At 48.3% G+C, this 17,454-nt stretch overlaps 1 protein-coding gene across 1 annotated transcript in view; it reads left to right on the top strand.

Annotated features, from left to right (window-relative positions):
• Positions 1–746: 746 nt before the first annotated feature.
• Positions 747–17,454, top strand: part of ACVR1C (activin A receptor type 1C) — a 34,838-nt gene continuing 18,130 nt past the window's right edge. The window contains exons 1-2 of the mRNA XM_082764019.1: positions 747–882; positions 13,568–13,798. Coding sequence (XP_082620145.1) covers positions 813–882; positions 13,568–13,798 — 301 coding nt within the window. The 5' untranslated portion in view covers positions 747–812. The remainder of the gene's footprint in view (positions 883–13,567; positions 13,799–17,454) is intronic.

The following is a 17,454-nucleotide window of genomic DNA, read 5'->3' as shown; positions in this document are numbered from 1 at the left end:
TCCGTTCAAAAGGCTTAAATAGAGATGTCATTACTATAACATCTATAATAATAGTATTAAAAATGTGCTACAGGGAAAGTGGTGCTTAACTGGCACTGCTCGCAGTCCGGAGCTGTGTGTAGCAGTGCATGGGCAAGGGGGCTCCTGCTAGTGCCTTCCCTTAAAACAGCTCCAGGCAGCTGGGGCGAGTGCAGCGCCTGAAGACAATCCAGACTATGGAGTCTGCTCCGTTTTAGAATGCACCTGATTATAGCTGAAACGTAATTGGCTTATGATGGTGCCCCTAAGTACCTTTTTAAAAGCCCATGGGGCTTTGTGGTGCGGTGGAGAGCTTTGGGGGCTGCAAGCATTTATTTATTCATTTATTTATTCATTCATTTATTTATTTATTCATTTATTTATTTATTTTGAGGGTCCCGATGTGGAAGAGACAAGGGAGCAGCGGAGAAACGCCGACAGCTCTTCACAAGGTGGAGAACCACAAGTGTACCCGGAGGAGCCGCCGCAGCCAGCCGGGGGCTGCGGGAAGGCGCGGGGGGAGCCCCGCGGGGAGATGGACGGGACGGGGCGGTGCGGGGCTGTCAGGGCGGTGCGGGGGCTGCTCCCCGCAGCGCCGAGCCCCGCAGGGCGGCGGGGGCGGGCGGGAGGGGCGAGGCCGGTCCGGAGCGGCCCCTCCCCGCCCAGCCCCGCTATAGCTGCCCGGCGGGCGGCGGAGGCGGGGACCCGGCGGGGCCGGCGCCCGGCTGCAGGCTGCCCCCGCTGCCCCCCGCTGCCTCCCGCTGCGGCCCCGCTCCCGGCGCGGATGCGCGGCGATGCGGCGGGCGCCGAGCTCCGCGCTGCGGGCACTGCCGCTGCTGGGCGCCGCCGTGTCCCTGTGCGCAGGTAGGGGCCGGGGCTGGGGCTGGGGCTGGGGCTGGGGGCGGTGGCGGAGCCGCAGCGGGCGCGGACGGGCGGGGATGCGCGGCCCCGGGGCTGCTCCGTGGCCGGGACCCCCAGCCGGCCCTGCCTCCGTCCCGCTGCGCTCCCAGCTGTGCCGTGCCCGGCCGGGGTCAGCGCTGTTCTTCGGGAGGTTAAGGAGCTTAATGCATTTAATTATGGCCAACGTGCGCGCGCGAGAAACGGGTCAGTTGGGATTTATGGGGAATGACCGGCCCTGAGCGGGCTCCAGCCCACGCTCTTTGGGTACCGGTGTCTCGAAAGTTCCCGGTGGCTGGCTTTTCACAAGCCACTTCTGACAGGTCACGCCCTGAGAGTGTCTCAGCATGCACCCCCTGCTCTGCTCAGCCTTCCTGGGGGGCTCGGGGCAGCTCGAGGCCCCAGTGCGTGCCCCATGCTGGGTACCACAGGTCCCATCCCATCGCAGCACAGATGGGGCAAAGTGCACAGCCAGCTGGGGGGCTCCGGGCAGGGGCGCTGAGCCTGCAGTGTCTCAAGTCCGCTGTCATAGCTGCTTCTCCCTTGGTGACATGGGACATCCAGAACAGACCTTAATTCTTCTGTTTAGCCATACTCCAGTTTCCTTTTCTCTCAATGCTTCTGCCACAGGAGTCGGCAGATGTTGGTGATGCTGTTGCAGAGAGAGGTGGTCACAGCACTCAGCTGAAGGGAAGGGCTGCTGCTGCTCCCATGTCAAAGTACTCGTACAGTCCCTTCTGGGAAGGGAGGACTGACAAGGCTCAGCTGTTGAGGTTTTGAGTATTTCTGTCTAGTGTGCAGTATGGTACATCCAGTAAATCCTTGTTTCTTCCAAGAGATGTGAAATCTGGTGCATCTTTTCTTTGGATTTCTTTTATGTAAGTGTGGAAGCGAACCACAGAAGCAGTCAGTCCATGCTATGCTTGTTTTCCCCCGCTACACCTGAAGTGAAGCATCACCAATGCTCTACCATGCCCTTCCCACCTCCCTCTGGTGACAATCCAGCATGCTAACAGATCTCGTTGGCTTTGGTTGTTCATATTCAGCAATCGTGTGTTGCTTTGATTTCTTAAGTTGCAATGGTTTTGTCCGTCATTTTCCCCACGCTGGACTTTTCAGAGTCCAGTTCCGGGCTGGTGTGCACATACGTGGGCCCGGACAGGCAGCATCCTCCTCACAGTTCCTTAGAGGGGCACCAGGTGGAGTTGCGTGTACCTAGGGAGGGTGTCCAGGTCTCCCCAGCAGGGCTGGATCAGGTGTTCAGCTCTGCATCAGCACTGCACCGCTCACATTTCTCTACGAACCTGCCTGATCAAGATACGTGACTAAGCATGCGCTGGTAAACTTTTTCTTCCCTATTCTTTCTCTCAAAATTTACATTCTGTTGGTGCTGCTTTTCTTATGATTTAACTCTGTACACCTGACACCTTTGTTCCACATCTCAATCTCCGCTGCATTAAACGTTTAGCACTCTCTTCTGTGCTCATCACGGCATTGTTTTGGGGCAAGTCAGGAGCACTCAGCGTGCTGTAGCATTTCCAAATAAACCAGAGTCAAGGGTGTGGACTGCAGTAAAGAAATGTGTTACTCTGCACCGTGCAGGCATGTGGGAGTTGGGCAGCGCTCGGTACTGAAATGCCTTGTTTCACTTTTCTTAGGAGCCTCTTTAGATGTTTCTCAGTTTGTGAGAGCTTGTTTCCCACTTATATGCATTTTATTTTTTTCCAAAAGCGAAATACGCATGCCATAAACGATCCCTGAAGCACAGTGAAGATGCCTGTACGTTCAGTTGGGTGTGAAAGGACAAGGGCAGCTCTTTGCCCTAACTCTGGGAGTGCCATCGGTTTGCACAGCTGAAAGCAGAGCGGGGAGCGCACACACAAGCCGCTGCCAGGTGTAACATAAACATTTTATTTGCTTAAGAATTAGAAGCAAGACAGATTGGTATTGAAAGCTGCTAGATAACGATAAATGCATGAAAATAGCATAAAACTATTCTACACAGACTCTTACTACATGAGTAGTGCTGAACTAAAAAAACCAAAACCCTTGCCTTCTTGTCTGTCCCATAGTGTAAAATGTACTTGCATTGTTATAAGCAGTTGCTCAAATGCCCTGTGAGTCTTAGTGGTGATTTTTTAGCACAGACTGTTTATTCCAGTGCTTCCTATAGAATGTAAACTTGATGTAAAGCCTGAAGTCCCGAGCACGCGTAGGTATAGCGCTTGCCCACCCACAGAGCTCTAGACCAGCACGTGCACATGCGTGTGGATGTCTCACTGACAAGTTCAGACAGCTGCATTCTGCAAAAAGCACCTTCATTCCAGCTGCAGAATTTGGTTTGCTTACTCCTTATTAACTACTAATATCAAAAAGCCTGTGTGTTGTCAAGTGTCAAAAATAGCAAGTCCTCAGAAAATGTCCTGTAACAGCAAGCAGTTGTACTTCTCCACTAAATGATTTAATTCGCTGCTCTGTAACAAATTACCACTATGAGGCTTTCTTCTAGTTTCTCTGGGCTACAGAAGCTCTCTTTTCATACCTTTTAGTAAAAATCTTTAATAATAAAAAAAAGCTTTAATAAAGCAGCGTAGATGAGAACTACAAGTACTTAATGGTCAACTAGTTTGGCCTTCTTGAGCATAAATCCTGACTCTGCAAGCTACCAGGGTGACTGCTGATAATTATGACAGCACGTTAGATAAAAGGCTATATGTGGGGTGAGTGGGTGTAATTTGGTTCTACTTTCAGTGGAGTAGGCTTTAGAACCTTACCAGTTGCTTGCAGATGATTATTCTAGGCTTTAATCTGGCTGGGATATTTTGTTGTTTTGGGGAGCATTGCTGGAATGAGGGCAGTGTGGTCCCCACATGCACTGTGCAGCATGTTGGGGCGGCACTGAGCTGCAGGACGTGGCTGCTGGTGCAGGGCTCTGCCAGGGCACTGCCCAAGGCCCTCGAGGGCTCTTGGGTTATGGCACTGAGAAGTCAGAGCTCTCAGCTGTAATCTGTGGAAAAAGGGGTCTTGGATGTCATGCCGAACCCCAGCGGTGCGGTGGGGTAGTATCACTGTCATCTCTGTGTCAGGTACTGGAGGGTGTAGGGGTTGGGGCTCTTCTCCATGCTGGTCTTTGTAGGCTAGGTGTTCAGCTTGTGCCTGGCTGATAACCTACCCGGTAGTTCACCAAACAGAGATGTGGAAGTGTTGGGCAGTGAGCTGATGATAGCAAAGAGACACTTAATTAATAACTCCATCCGAGTTAAAAAAATGTAATTTCCTCTCTCGTACCTCAAGAGCTATTAGGCTTTGAATTATCCTTCACTGCCTCTGCCTGCCATGCAGAGAGCAACATCCTAACCGAAGCCCAAGTTAGATGCTTAAAATTAGATGTCATGAATACCTTTAAGGGACAAAAACCACAGCTTGTACTGACAACTTTGGACATATGCCAATGAATCTGAGCATATGCAAGTCACTTTGGTACAGCTGGCAGTGTCTGTCCCTGCAGCACACCTCTGCTGTCCTGAGTGCTGCCGGTGATGCTGCAAGCCCGGTGTCTCCCAGAGGTGCAGTTTGTTCCCTTCCCACAGAAGGGCTGGATGTAGCTGCGGCTGTGCTCAGCTCAGACTTCACACAGATGCAGCTGCCTTTTGCTGCTGGATGTAACTTCTGAAGCGCTCCTTTCCAGAATAAATGGTCTTTGCAAGTTATGTTTTTCTTATGCAGTCAGCATTTTTATCTTTCTGTTGTTGGTTCATCTTCTGTTTGGTGATGGCAATAATAAATAAAGTACATTGAAAAGTCGATGGTTATCTTGATTCCATTTTTATCAGGAAGCTGATTCTAGGTAATCAGAGCAGTGTTTGCAGAACTCACATCCCATTTACTTCTCTAGCAGCAAACGTGTCGTCAGAATGACATGGAATTGTGCAAAACCAACGGCAGTTAAGTAAAAGAGACATTTTAGTATTCCAAATGTTGTTTTGAAATACTTTGTTCTTCTTATTTACAGCAACTTTGAAAAATTTATATTTTCGTCTTCAAAAGTCAGACTTCTAGGGACGTTCATTCATTCTCCAGCAACATCTACTCTTTGAGAAGAAGCACGCTGCATTTGACTGGAGAGGAGCTGTGTGGCAATAGAGAGATCAGTGTGACTTCCTGAATGTGAAATACCTTTTCAAGCTGTTTTCACGCACTGGTTGTAGTTGCCTTTCAGTGCCACCAGCTCTCCATTATGGACAGCACCTCAGACCGGTCCCACAGCACCCTTCGGTGCCTTGCAGGCTGAGCAGAGGTTTCTGCCTCCGCTTTTGGCCTGTGCTGTATTGCACCAGATCTTGCCGGTTACCTTAGTGTTGTGTCGCATAGCTGGTATTTCACAAAGAATAACATTTCAAAGGATGCCTTGTCCATTTGAAGCTATTGAGAAGTGAATGAATGTCCTTTCACAGCTTATTGCAGCAATAAATAATTTCACTGGGCTGCCCTCGCCCTGCCCAGCTGATATTAATTTTAATGCATGCCCTCAGTTTCTGTCCACTGTGCTTTGTCATGGTTGCTAAGCTTTTCTAGAGTGGGGACTTGAGCACTCAGTATCCTGCTTCCAAAATCAAGATACTTGCACGTACTACTAAAAGCACTTCCATACCTATTTTTCAGAAATGAAAACATTGGGACTATTTAATATCCCTCATTCTAGGACATTTTCATCTGTTCTGGAATAATTAATTTTCTTTTCCCAACAGCTTTCTATTTTTTTTTTCTAGTCTGATATCAGTCCTTTTTGCAGGATGTTTATATAACGGACCTTTAATCTACTCTTGCTCCTAATATGTTTTATTTCTAGAGTCCTCTCCAGAGAGAGCGCTTTTCCATATATTTCATAGCAGTCCAAACAGCAAGACTTTTTAAAGAGCTGTCATTTTTCAAGGCTCTATTTTCCTCTTCTGAAGAAATAGTTTCAAGAAAATAAACTGACAGCATCGCGTTATCGCTTCCATCAGTGCAGCTTATTGTAGGAAATGGAGAACTCTGCCCTTAAGAGCAGGCGCAGTGCTCTGGGAGGGAAATAAGCATTTCAAGCTGCGTGTAAAGACTTGCAGATTTCGGTCAATATTTGCACGTTAATTCTCCTCCACCCGGAGCTCACGGCGGTGCGTGGGAAGCATGAGGTTGGCTGCAGCAGGCTGGCCCAAGGCAGCAGACGGCCACCGCTGCTCCTGTGGCAGCCACAGCAGGAGAGGAGGGGACGCGCTCGCAGCTGGCACCCACAGCTCTCACAGGTCAAGGACTGCAGGTGCCGTACCGCTGTGCATAGCAGTGTCTGTGAAACTGTTGTTTGTGGAAGTGAATTTGTCTAACAACTTGTTTGAACAGGCCAACACTGCCTCCCAAATGTCGGCAATAAGACCTCTTGGGGAAGGGGCAAGGGGGAGTGGAAGGGAGGAGTGCTTCTTGCTTGTTGTAAAATTGCTGTCCAGAACATCTGTGGTGCCCGGAGCTTTTGAGGTATGGGAAACAATAATCAGCTGATCCCATTTGTCTTCTCTATACGATGCAAGGTTTCTGCATGAAGCTACACAGAAGAGCCTAGTTTCTAAATTCCTCGTTCCCCTTGCCACCTGCCCGGTGCCTCCTCCCAGCTCCCCGGTGCCCTTCGGAGTGGAGCTGGGGCTGCTCCATGTGCTGGGCGGTGGCGGTGGGTCTGCTGGCACCTCCTGATGGCCAGCCTTCCCTGTGGCAGCAGCAAGATGCTGTACAGCCCTGGTCCTCTCCCCTCTGGTTTCACTCCCCTCTGGCTGCGGGTTGCTTGGCATGGTGAGGTTCCTTTGCGATGCTCTGAAGTCAGGTGTAATTTTTCTGTCCTCAGCAGGTCTTACTGCTTCATTATCAGTGCCCCTTTCCAGATCACTGGAGCACGCTGAGCACCACGCATTTCTGCAGAGATAACAGCCTCTTGCTGTGAAAACTGACAGCTTTTCTCCCTACCTTTTATCTTGGCTGTTACAAGATAAACAGGATAACACCCGGTTAAAAGATGGAAACAACTCTGCCTCATGGCAGCAAAGTTCCTTTTCACGTAGTCGATGTTTGTTTTCAAATTTCATTTTGATATGCTCTCCTGCCCTATAGTCACAATGTGAAACTGCTGACTTTTGTGGATAAGGATGGATTATGACTTAATGGAAGATTAATGCTGCATTAATCTGTACAGTAAAGAGTCAGTATTAAATGTAAAACCTGTGGTCCAGAGGAGGTAGCAAGTTCCATCTTCCCTGTAGTTCTTAGCTTATACTTCTAGCCCCACACTATTAGTCAGTTTATGCCAAATATGTGCTCTATTTTTTCCCTTTAACTTTTGAAGTTGCACTACATCCATCTACTTGTTTCAATTGTTAGCTGCTTTCATTAAGCTGGTGCCTAAACTCTTTCTTCCATCTGTTGTTTACGTGTAACATCATTCTTGTTCCTTAGATATCTAGTGATTCATGTATTTGAAGCTGACACTTGAGAGAAAAAAGCCTTTTGTGCATCTTTGTGTTAATTTGTTCGGAATCCAATGCTGGTTCAGTTCTTCCTGCTGCGTAAGTTAGGTTCACAGGGTGTTTGCCTGTTCTGTGCATTTTCTAAAGGTTGCCCTGAAAACTAAAAATAAAAAAAAATAATGTTTTTTTCTTATATAAGTCATGTAGGTTACTTTCTGCTCTGACGAGCAAATAATTCTGTCTTTGATTCACAGTGGGTCTCATCCAAGAAATTACTGTATAGCCTCAATTCCTATTGCAATAATGGGAGAAAAAAAAATCCTTAAAAACTACCGATGGCTTAATAATTCTAAAAGAGGGGACACCTGTTCTGTGTGGTCTCTGTATCTAAAACTTTCTTTCCTTGTGTACTTGGTGGTCTGTGAACCAACCTGCCTGTTTGTCCTGCTGTTGGTGTGGGTCTGGACAAGCACCACACTTCTCTGCGGAGGGCAGGAGGATGCACGTGCAGCCATCGGGATCCCTGGCTCTGCTTCCCTGCCCATGGGCACGGGGGGACTGGTGGTCCAGGGAGCCCCGGGGAGCTCCCGGTAGCCATTGGCAACCCTGCCTGGATGCCTGGCATAGCTCTGCGAGGCTGGGAAGTGTTTCAGTTGTCCACTTTCTCCCAGTTTCTCAACAGGAGAATGCAATGTGTTAAGGGAAATGTTGTCACGCTTGAGTAAATAACGGAGTCACATTCGCTACTGCGTTGAGTGCCTTATTTTGGAATGTTGGGAACACATTTTCCTCCTGCCTCTTTGATCCTTTTCCTTTAACTCCTTTGCCATCCCCTTGTCCCACCTCTCACTGGTGTGGCACCCCGGCAGCACCCCAGCAGCACCACGTGCCTTCCCCGGGCCTTCTTGGCAGCCCTGGCACTGCTGTGCCATCAGGTGGGGGCTTGGAGGAGGGAGCACAGCTCAGGAGCGAGGTCAGCTCGAGCACTGGGTGCGATGGGCAGGGCAGGTCTGTGGTCTGCTGCCCCAGTCCATGGGCTGCGGTGAGCGTCCTGCCAGCCCATCTGGGACAGCTGCAGGGCAAAGGAGGGCAGAAACTGCATGGATGTGTAACGAGAGAGCTTGACTTCATGTAGCCACTGAATATGGACATTTTTTTTTTCTTCTCATAAAAAGAGAAGGATAATAGAGGAGGTTGTCACAAACAGAGTGGATCAGCATGGATAGCTCACGAATTCCAGCGAGTCGCCTGTCCCTGAGCGTTGGTGGGGGGGAGGCTGAGGAGGCTGCACGAGGCTGTGACAGACGTGGTGAGGGCTGAGGGCTGCTGCTCTGCCATGCACTGCTGTGGTTGTATTTTAAGGTGATCTTTCTGCTCTATTAGCAGTGGATTCTTGGTGTACATAAATGTTGGAAATGAGGTCAGATACTTGAGTCTACTCTGGGTATTCTATCCTGATCTCTAAAGGAGAAATTAGCTAGTAGTACAGGCAGGTATCTGGGGAATCTTGCATGTCTTTTTCCTCTTCTCTTCTCTTCTCTTCTCTTCTCTTCTCTTCTCTTCTCTTCTCTTCTCTTCTCTTCTCTTCTCTTCTCTTCTCTTCTCTTCTCTTCTCTTCTCTTCTCTTCTCTTCTCTTCTCTTCTCTTCTCTTCTCTTCTCTTCTCTTCTCTTCTCTTCTCTTCTCTTCTCTTCTCTTCTCTTCTCTTCATATCAGTTTTTGAGATATTTATTCCTTCTTCTGTAAACGTTATGGATGACTGTTCAAGAGATCAGTGACATTATCACTTTCCTATAATTTCAGACTGTTACACTTGACAGGCACTTCTTATTGTAATGTGTGCCAAACACAAATTTCTTCTCAGTTTCCCCATGTTGGATACCTGCTTCTGGATGAACTACATTTAAAAGTGATCTATGTATATTTTCTAGGAAGAAAGAATATCATCTTGCTCACAATTCAGACTCTAATCTTGTCTCTGAATAGATGTATCTGGTTTGGTTGTTTTTTGAGCAATGGCTTGAAATTGGGCAGCATTTAGACTCAGGTGAGCTGTGGCAGAAGACATAACACCAGGGAAAGCTGAAGTGCAGGCAGGAGGGAGGAGGCAGTGCAGATTTCAAGCCTCAGTAGAGCCCCTTTGCATCTGGTCAGTAACAAAGATGTGCAGAGCCTTCGTTCTTGCTGACCCCTCTGCTGCTCCAGTTCTCACCCAGGACATCCGACAGCACAGACTTGCTCCATCCCGGGGCACCTCACTTTAGGGAGCCTTGGCTGGAGGAGCTGGCCTGCAGGCTGGTGCAGAGCGGCAGGACGTCGCTGAAGGCAAGGAAACCTCTCCCTGGAGCCTGCCAGCACATCGCTCTGCTGCCCTGCAGGGAGAGCACCAGACCTTGTGTGGTGGGGAGTGATGGGACTGGGCCTGAAGAAATGGGGACTGACAGGTCGAGGGGGCTAATGCTGCAGCTGGCAACCTGGAAGGAAAGAAAGAGTGACTGAGAGCGGGGAGTAGAGCCGGAGCTGGGAGATGGTGAAGGAAGAGTTGGACTTGATGATCCTTAAGGGTCCCTTCCAACTCAGGATATTCTATGATTCTATGATTCTAAGAGACGTGTGGACTGGGAGGATGCTTCGATGAGTCTCTGGGAACTGGTGGGGTGTGAGCTGTGAGCGTGAGCCCTCTTGGGAGGAGCAGAGGCGATCAGAGGGTGCCACGAAGGGGAGCTGCAGGCAGTCCCTTGACAAGGTCCCTGTGACGAGATGGCAGTGGGGGCCTGCAGCTGTCTGAGGGGGGTGAATGGGACAGGGAGGTGGGGATGGGCATGGGCTGAGAGTCGGGACCAGAACAGAGAGCTGGAAGGAACTGGGAAGCACTGGCTGGAGACTGCTCTTGCTAGAGCAGCGGTTCACAGCTTTTTCCAAAGGAGTGCTGAAAAAGGCAGCAGTGCTCGTGTGGCAGGACACACGCATGTTGTAATGTTTTTGTAGGATGTAATGTTTTGGGTGTGGACAAGTTCTGCTCTCTGTGTGTCTCTTCCAAATTGAACTTAGTGTTCCCATCAAACCTTCGTGTGTATCTTCCGTGACTTCTGCATGCTTGGTATTTCTGAATGAGGAGTGCTGGTAGAGCTGCCTCAGGCTCCAGGACTTTGTGGTCTCCAGAGAGCAAAAAAATGCTCTGAAAGTATCGAGTTCCCTGTGCTCCTTTCCCTGTTCCTCCCAGCTGGTCATCTGCTTTCACTTTCAGAAGCAATGACATTGTGGTTGGGCTGTACTGACAATATTTACCAAAAAGCTTTTTCTTTTTGTTCTACTTAGTATAATGGCTTCTTGCAGAAGCAGCTCTGTGGGGAATAGCCCTTATTTCCATAGGTTCGTGAACTTTCAGTTGTGGGCAGTAAATTGGACAAGTCAGTTTTAAGCAAAATATTCAGAAGAAATAGGAAAAATGGGCCTAGACTCTTTCTTTCGGGCAGTCTCTGAATACAGCAGGAGGAAATACTGATCTTGTGGTGGCACTCTTTGCTTTCCCTGCAAGCGAGCTGACCGTCAAACTGGTCTTCACGTGTGACTTCCAGCCACCCCTGGTTGCAGACAGGCTTGAGAGAGAAGAAATAAAGACCTTTTATTCAGGAAATAGGAGACAATCTTAGCTTGGTCAAAGTGGGGCTGCAGAGCCTCTTAGACACTCTTTTCTCATCCTGTGTTCATGGTGCTCAGAGGAATGCCCTTGGAGCTGTTCAGGAACCGCAGTGACAGTTTTGATTAGCTCTCCTTTCAAGCAATCCACAAAATGTCAGGATATAGATAAAGCAGTTATCTGCTGTGGATGACATTGGAAAGACCATTTCCTATTTTATTTTTAGCCCATGAGAAGGTGGGGGAAAAGAGCATAATGGCATATCTGAATCACTGAAGACACTTGCAACAGTCATTTATTTTCATTTCCTCGAGTAATCCTTTTATTTTGCAGCATTGATGATGATGTCTGTTTCTCTTCTGCCAGGTCTCTTATTTCTTTGGACCTGATGAGTCTTGCTCCTGGCATCTCTTCCAGGACTATGTCTTTACCGAAGATTCACCTGTTCCTGTTGCTGGGTGATTGTGCTCACTCCCCTGCACAGAGAGAACACTGAAACAGACACGCAGTGATACGGTTCCTGGCATACCCTGCATCCAGGATAAACATGAACATATGGTGCCAAGGAAGTTTGTTGCAGGCCCGAGATGAAGATAAACACTACAAGCTGTTATTTCAGAAGGGTAGCATAGGATGAAGATTGTTGTAAAGAAAACAAATAGTGTTACAGAAACAAAAATGGGATTCATACTGACATCTGTCAGGGCTTCTTGGCTCACCCGAAGAGGCTGCTTGAGCTGCGAGTCCCTGTTAGTCCTGCTGCAGCTGTAGGTCACCTCGCATTCGTCCTCACACATGAATGTGGGACACTTATCCACATATCCATATTGCACAGAGGGCTGGGGCACTCTCATGGAAATTAATCTTTTGTCAGCTGCCAGCTCGGGGCAATGGCAGAGTCTGATTTAGCTCCCAGTTTGGACAGGGAAATGCAACATAATAAAAAATGCATCATCTGTTAGCCTGCACTGGCTTGTTGAGCGCTAGTTAGCAATCAGAGAAAGCCCTTCTGTTCCTGGTGGCCCTTCTAGATTCTAGTCACCTCATGACTTTCCTTTCTGAGATGTCTGTTATTGTTCAGTAGAAGAAAAAGTGTTCCGTACCCCCACCTAGTTCCCAAAGAAACAGAATGGATGCTTGGATATATATATATATATATTTTGTAGACTTTGTCTCCTGTCGGTAGAGCAGTGTTTGATCTTGCAGAGTGAAGATGGTGGCCTTCCTGGTGAAGGCATGCAGAATGCATTTTGGGGACCCTGTGGTAGGGTAGGAATTAAGTCAAAAGAAGAGATCAAGTCTCTGTACTCTAATTTTTCTTTTCTTTTCTTTTACCACAAACAAAATAATCATATGAAGTGCAGTTAAGGAAGGGTTTCCTGTAGAAACTGCGTTCAGCCCAAGATTAAGATGCGTTGCTTGCCATATCACTGCTAATATGGGTTCCTAACCTTGTCCTGAAGAGATCAAAATTTGTTTGTTATTAAGCAATTGAAGAAAACAAGGAAGGCAAAAAACCTGTCAGCATCTGGTGTTTCATTGAGATGATATGGTTTGGGTTCCCTGCCCTTCCAAGAAAGAGCTGATAAAGCCTGAAAATCACAGAATCACAGAATTTCTAGGTTGGAAGAGACCTCAAGATCATCGAGTCCAACCTCTGACCTAACACTAACAGTCCTCCACTAAACCATATACCTAAGCATCTTCAATGTGGTAGTTACTGATTAAATGTTTTACAAAATCAGATAAAAACTCATGAAGATATGGTTAAAAGCACGTAATACTTAGCAGACACCTGACTTCTTCACAAACAGAAATTGGGCAACTATTTGCACGTTTGAAAAAAGTGCATCGTTTCAGATGACGTGGGGGAGAAAAGTCTGTCATTGCTGCCTGTGTGTGCCTGTAGGGAGGTGCATGCCAGAATGTCCTGTTGTGCCTCGGTGCTTCCTTTGTCCCATTGCTCCGAGCCAGCCGGTTCTCCATCAAGACTGTGTGTTGGAAGCCCACAGGTGCCTGGCTGGCACAGAGGAGAAATGAATGCTTTTTTGGGAAGTCCATAGTTACATAAACAGTGGCTGTTGATATTATTTAAAGTTCAGTACCTAATGCTGTGTCTAAATATACGTTCTGAAACTGAGCAGTGTGTACATGTGCTTGTCGTGAGACTTATAGGAGATGTTGCACCAAGTCTGTAAGAGCTGAAGACTTGAATCTTTGTCTCCCCATCTAAACAGAAGACAGCTTCCCCTGAAGCTTGTTCAGAGGTGTCAGTCTTCTCCACCATGCGGGAGAGATGCTGTAAGCTCTCCTGTGACTGAGGGCACATGGTTCAAATGCTGCTCAGCAGTGGGTACTGGAGACATCTGCTGTTGGGCGCCTCCTGCTGCCCCAAGCCCCTTGACCAGCGTGGGCTCCTGCTGGTCGTGCTTGGCCCTGACCACCCGTGGGTGCTCCTGACCAAAGGGCCAGCCTTGGTGAAGTGACCCCAGTCTTCTCATGGAAAATTGAATTGTATTTTTCAGGTCTCAAGTGTGTGTGCCAGCTGTGCGAGCACACAAACTTCACCTGCCAGACAGAGGGAGCGTGCTGGGCTTCGGTCATGCTGACCAACGGGAAGGAAGAAGTGGTCAAGTCCTGTGTCTCCCTCCCGGAGCTGAACGCTCAAGTCTTCTGCCACAGTTCCAAAAACATCACAAAAACCGAGTGCTGCTACACAGACTTCTGCAACAACATCACCCTCCGCCTGCCCATAGGTACGTACTGCCTGAATGCAAAGTGATATGCAAGTGCTTTGTGATGGCATGGGAGCTGCAGAAACACTGGGCAGAGAGCACGGCTGTGAGAGCAGCTAATTAAGATTTTAAAGGCTAGCTGTAAAGCAAAAGCTGTTTTTATTTTTTATTTTATTTTTTTTTTTCCCAACTGAGGAAAAACTAAATTGTGACTATGTTTGGGGAAAAGGAAACTTCTTGCATTGCCTAAATTTTCCAGACACTGTCTTTTGCATCCCAGGAGCTGTTAACCATGAAGACAAAAGGTGTGTGGAGGAAAAAGCCTTATCACCTTACAGATCTTTATAGGCTGGGGAATCTTAAGTGAGTTTGTGGTTTGAATTGGCATTAGTTTAGATCTTGGGAAGGTTTTGGCTGGCATACAGGGGCTTCTCATGTGGCATGGATCAGCAACCCACTGCAGTTGCAAATTGGTGGTTGTGGGGAGCGGAGCACCGTGCGCTGCTGAGTGAGTGGATCATGTGTTAACTGGTGCTTTGCCAGGAAATAATGAGGACCTTACAGCCTAAGATTTACAGCCTAAACTGTCTCTGCAGCCAATGTAAAAGATCTGCATTAGATGGGTTGGGTAAGAATTCAGACTAGGGAGGTGTGGAAAGAAGGCAATTGTAGATGCTTATTGTCAACAGCATGTGGGAAACCCAGCCCATGATTTTGGCCAGATGAGGATCTCGATGGTCGGTGAGCCTGCACTGGGATGAAGCAGCCCCAGCATGTGGGGAGCTGCTCTCCCCGTTCCCCTTGCGCAGTCTGCATCCTGCTTCCTGGCCTGGACCGCCCAGCAGCTGCTGCAGGTCGTGCAGGCACATCGCTCTGCTGGAAGCCACGTCTGCAGCTCTGTTGTGATGGGCAGGAGTGACATGGGCTTGTGTGGTACCTGGGGCTGGCTTGGCGGGGGCGAGGAGGGACACAGGATACAAAGTCGTTGCTGGGGGAAATACTTATGTTTCAGCAATTTTGTAAGTCTGTCTTCAGCTTTTGGCTTCTGCAATTCATTTTAGCAGCTTGTAGTGCAGCTTTTGTTCTGTGTTAAATCAGTATCATTGATTTTTGCCCAGCAGACACAGGAAGGTGTGAGATTCCTGGTTCCAATGAAAGGGAGGAAAAAGATTTATGCTTCTGGGAGCTCTGTATATTACACAGTCAGTGCAATACTCAAGTCTGGCAGATTCAGAACTGTGTGGTGAAGTTGATTTGGTCCGTTTGAAAACATGTATTTATGCTATTTTTAGATTTAATTATTGATAATATACTTCACCCTTCTCTCCAGTAAAACTTGTGCTTCATCCAAGCTTTTTGAATAAGCTGTCAACTCTACTACTTCAACAAATTATACCTTTTTATGCATAGTTCCACTAGTGAGAGATGTTACAGATAAGAAAGATATAAAGTAATACATAATTTACAGTTGTAATTTGCACTTCAGCTGCTATTGTAGAGTAGCTAACAGAATTAAAACCATCTGTTTCTGTGAGCATTTGATACTTAAGATACAGGAGGGCAGACTCAGCTGTCAGGGAGGGGAAGGACTCCTGAAAAGTCAGTTTCTAGAGGGGACACTGAAGGGATGGGTTTGGGGAGGGAGGGCTAGGAGACTGCAGGTAGGGTGGGGAGAGGGGAAGTGATGGTGTGTGAGGAGACCCATTTAGGGGACACTTAATGCCATGTCAACAGAGACACTTGCTACTATGCGAGTAGTGGTAGTACAAGTCGAGTCGACTGAACGGTGTCTAGATGGATGGATGAGCATTTCAAATCTCTTATCCATGGAGATGCAATCCATTCTGCTTTTTCAAGCCCATTCACATGCTGTGCTACTTCTCTTCTTTGGTTCATTGTTGCCTTGCTGTTGTCTGCATGCTGAAGATGTTTTCAGGAACAATTTTACCTCAGGGCCTGCAGACCCCGCAGGACAGTGCCCGTGCCTGCTGCAGGTGATGTATGTGTCCCAGCTGCCCGTACCTGAGGGGAGCGGTGGTGGGAGCCTACAGAGCGCTCTGTGGGATCACCCAAAGGGAGTGTGGCTGGGCTGGCCCTGGGGATTGTTGGAGTCTGGTGCTGACTGAGGGGCCAGGCGCTGCCAGAGGGGGCTTGGCCCCTGCGAGCATCCCCTGAGCAACCTGGGCTGGGTCATGGCCTCTTGGCTGGGGGGCTGCTCCCCTGTGTCCAACCTGACCTAAGGAGTAAGGGTTTTTTGGGTATGTGTCTTTTGGTCAACAACAGAAGGGAGATACTAATAGTAGTTACCCTCTTAGTAGTTACCCTCTAGATACGTAGAAGCAAAAGCCACACCTGTTCAGGTTGGGATGCTGGAAACTTGGGAGACAGCTGCAATTTTGAGATGGAGTGGAGGATTGTCTGTCTTCCTAACACTTGAACTGGTAGTTGCAAAACCTCCGGTTATGTGTTTCAGTACCAGCAAAAGTTACTTAATTTTTAGCCTGAGCCCTTTGCTCTAAACATTTGGGGGAATTCATGTTAGTCAAAAGTTTACAGTGCCAATGTTACTTGCTTGCTGGTCTTGCTGGACAGCCCTATTCCAAATAATTAACATTATTTGAAAGCTTTATTTAGGCTCCAGCAAGAATAAACTTTCTTAGGGGTATTGCTGAGTATGTAGGTGAAAGAGCTGGGCAGCAGGAGATGGGGTTGTGCCGGGCCCGCTGTGCTGCAGGAGGCCTTCAGCTGGAGGGAGGCCCGCGGGCGGCGGTGAAGGCTTTGGCTGCTGCTACCTCTGCTGCCTCGCTGGGGGGGTCCTTCGCTGAGTGAGGTTCTGTGTCCAAAGCAACTTCTAGGCAACTCCTTGCTCAGCTTGCATCTCTTCTTCTTTCATTCCAGTCCTATGTGATACTTGGACATTCTAACTGAGGTCTTGGACTCATCACTGAGGAAAGAAATGTAAAATGGAGGCACCGTAGCAAGTAACCAGTAGGCACTGCAACTATCAGCTGGTGTGATTAAAAAAATAAAGCAATCCAGAGACAGTTCTAGGTTTGGTAATCAGTCCAGGATCTTGCTGAAGTGGTAAAAGTTTCATTTCCATTGCTGTGTAAGGATGAGGCCAGGATTCACGCAGCTGGGACTTGTGAAAGGGCTCTGCTCAGGGTGTGCTCATAACAAGTCCCCAGGGAGAAGTGGTTGGTCCAGCAGCCCATGTGCAGTGTCACTTCATCCTTTGGCATGTCACCACACACCTCCTGGATGGCTGTTCTCATGTTGGCTGTCAGTGATAGCAGGTAACCAAGCCACAGTGTCTGTCCATTGGTGCCTCACTTGGCCACACAGTCTCTCTGGTCTTTAACACATACCTGCTTTGTCAAGATGCTAATTTAGGCCAGCCCACCTACAGCCACCCTTTTTTTAAAAGCGTAATAGTTGGGTACTTGGTGCAGGCATCTTAATACGGGAGTTAAATGTATATCAACATATGTTTCCACTATGCAGATCCTAGTTTAAAAGTAGAGCGCATGGATATGGAAAATTTGCCATTAGGCAGGATTGAATTTCACTGAGAAGTGTTGGGAAGGTCCAAGGCAGGGCACATCCCTGCCAGAAGGCAGGAGCTTCTGCAGGCTCTTGCCACCCGGTTCCTGCAGCCCCCGCCAGCCTGGGGGCCC

The sequence above is a fragment of the Aythya marila genome, assembly GCF_965140915.1.
Source record: "Aythya marila genome assembly, chromosome: 6".
In the NCBI taxonomy this organism is placed as follows: domain Eukaryota; kingdom Metazoa; phylum Chordata; class Aves; order Anseriformes; family Anatidae; genus Aythya; species Aythya marila.
The sequence above is the reverse complement of the archived record's forward strand: the minus strand, read 5'-3'. Positions and strand labels throughout refer to the sequence as shown.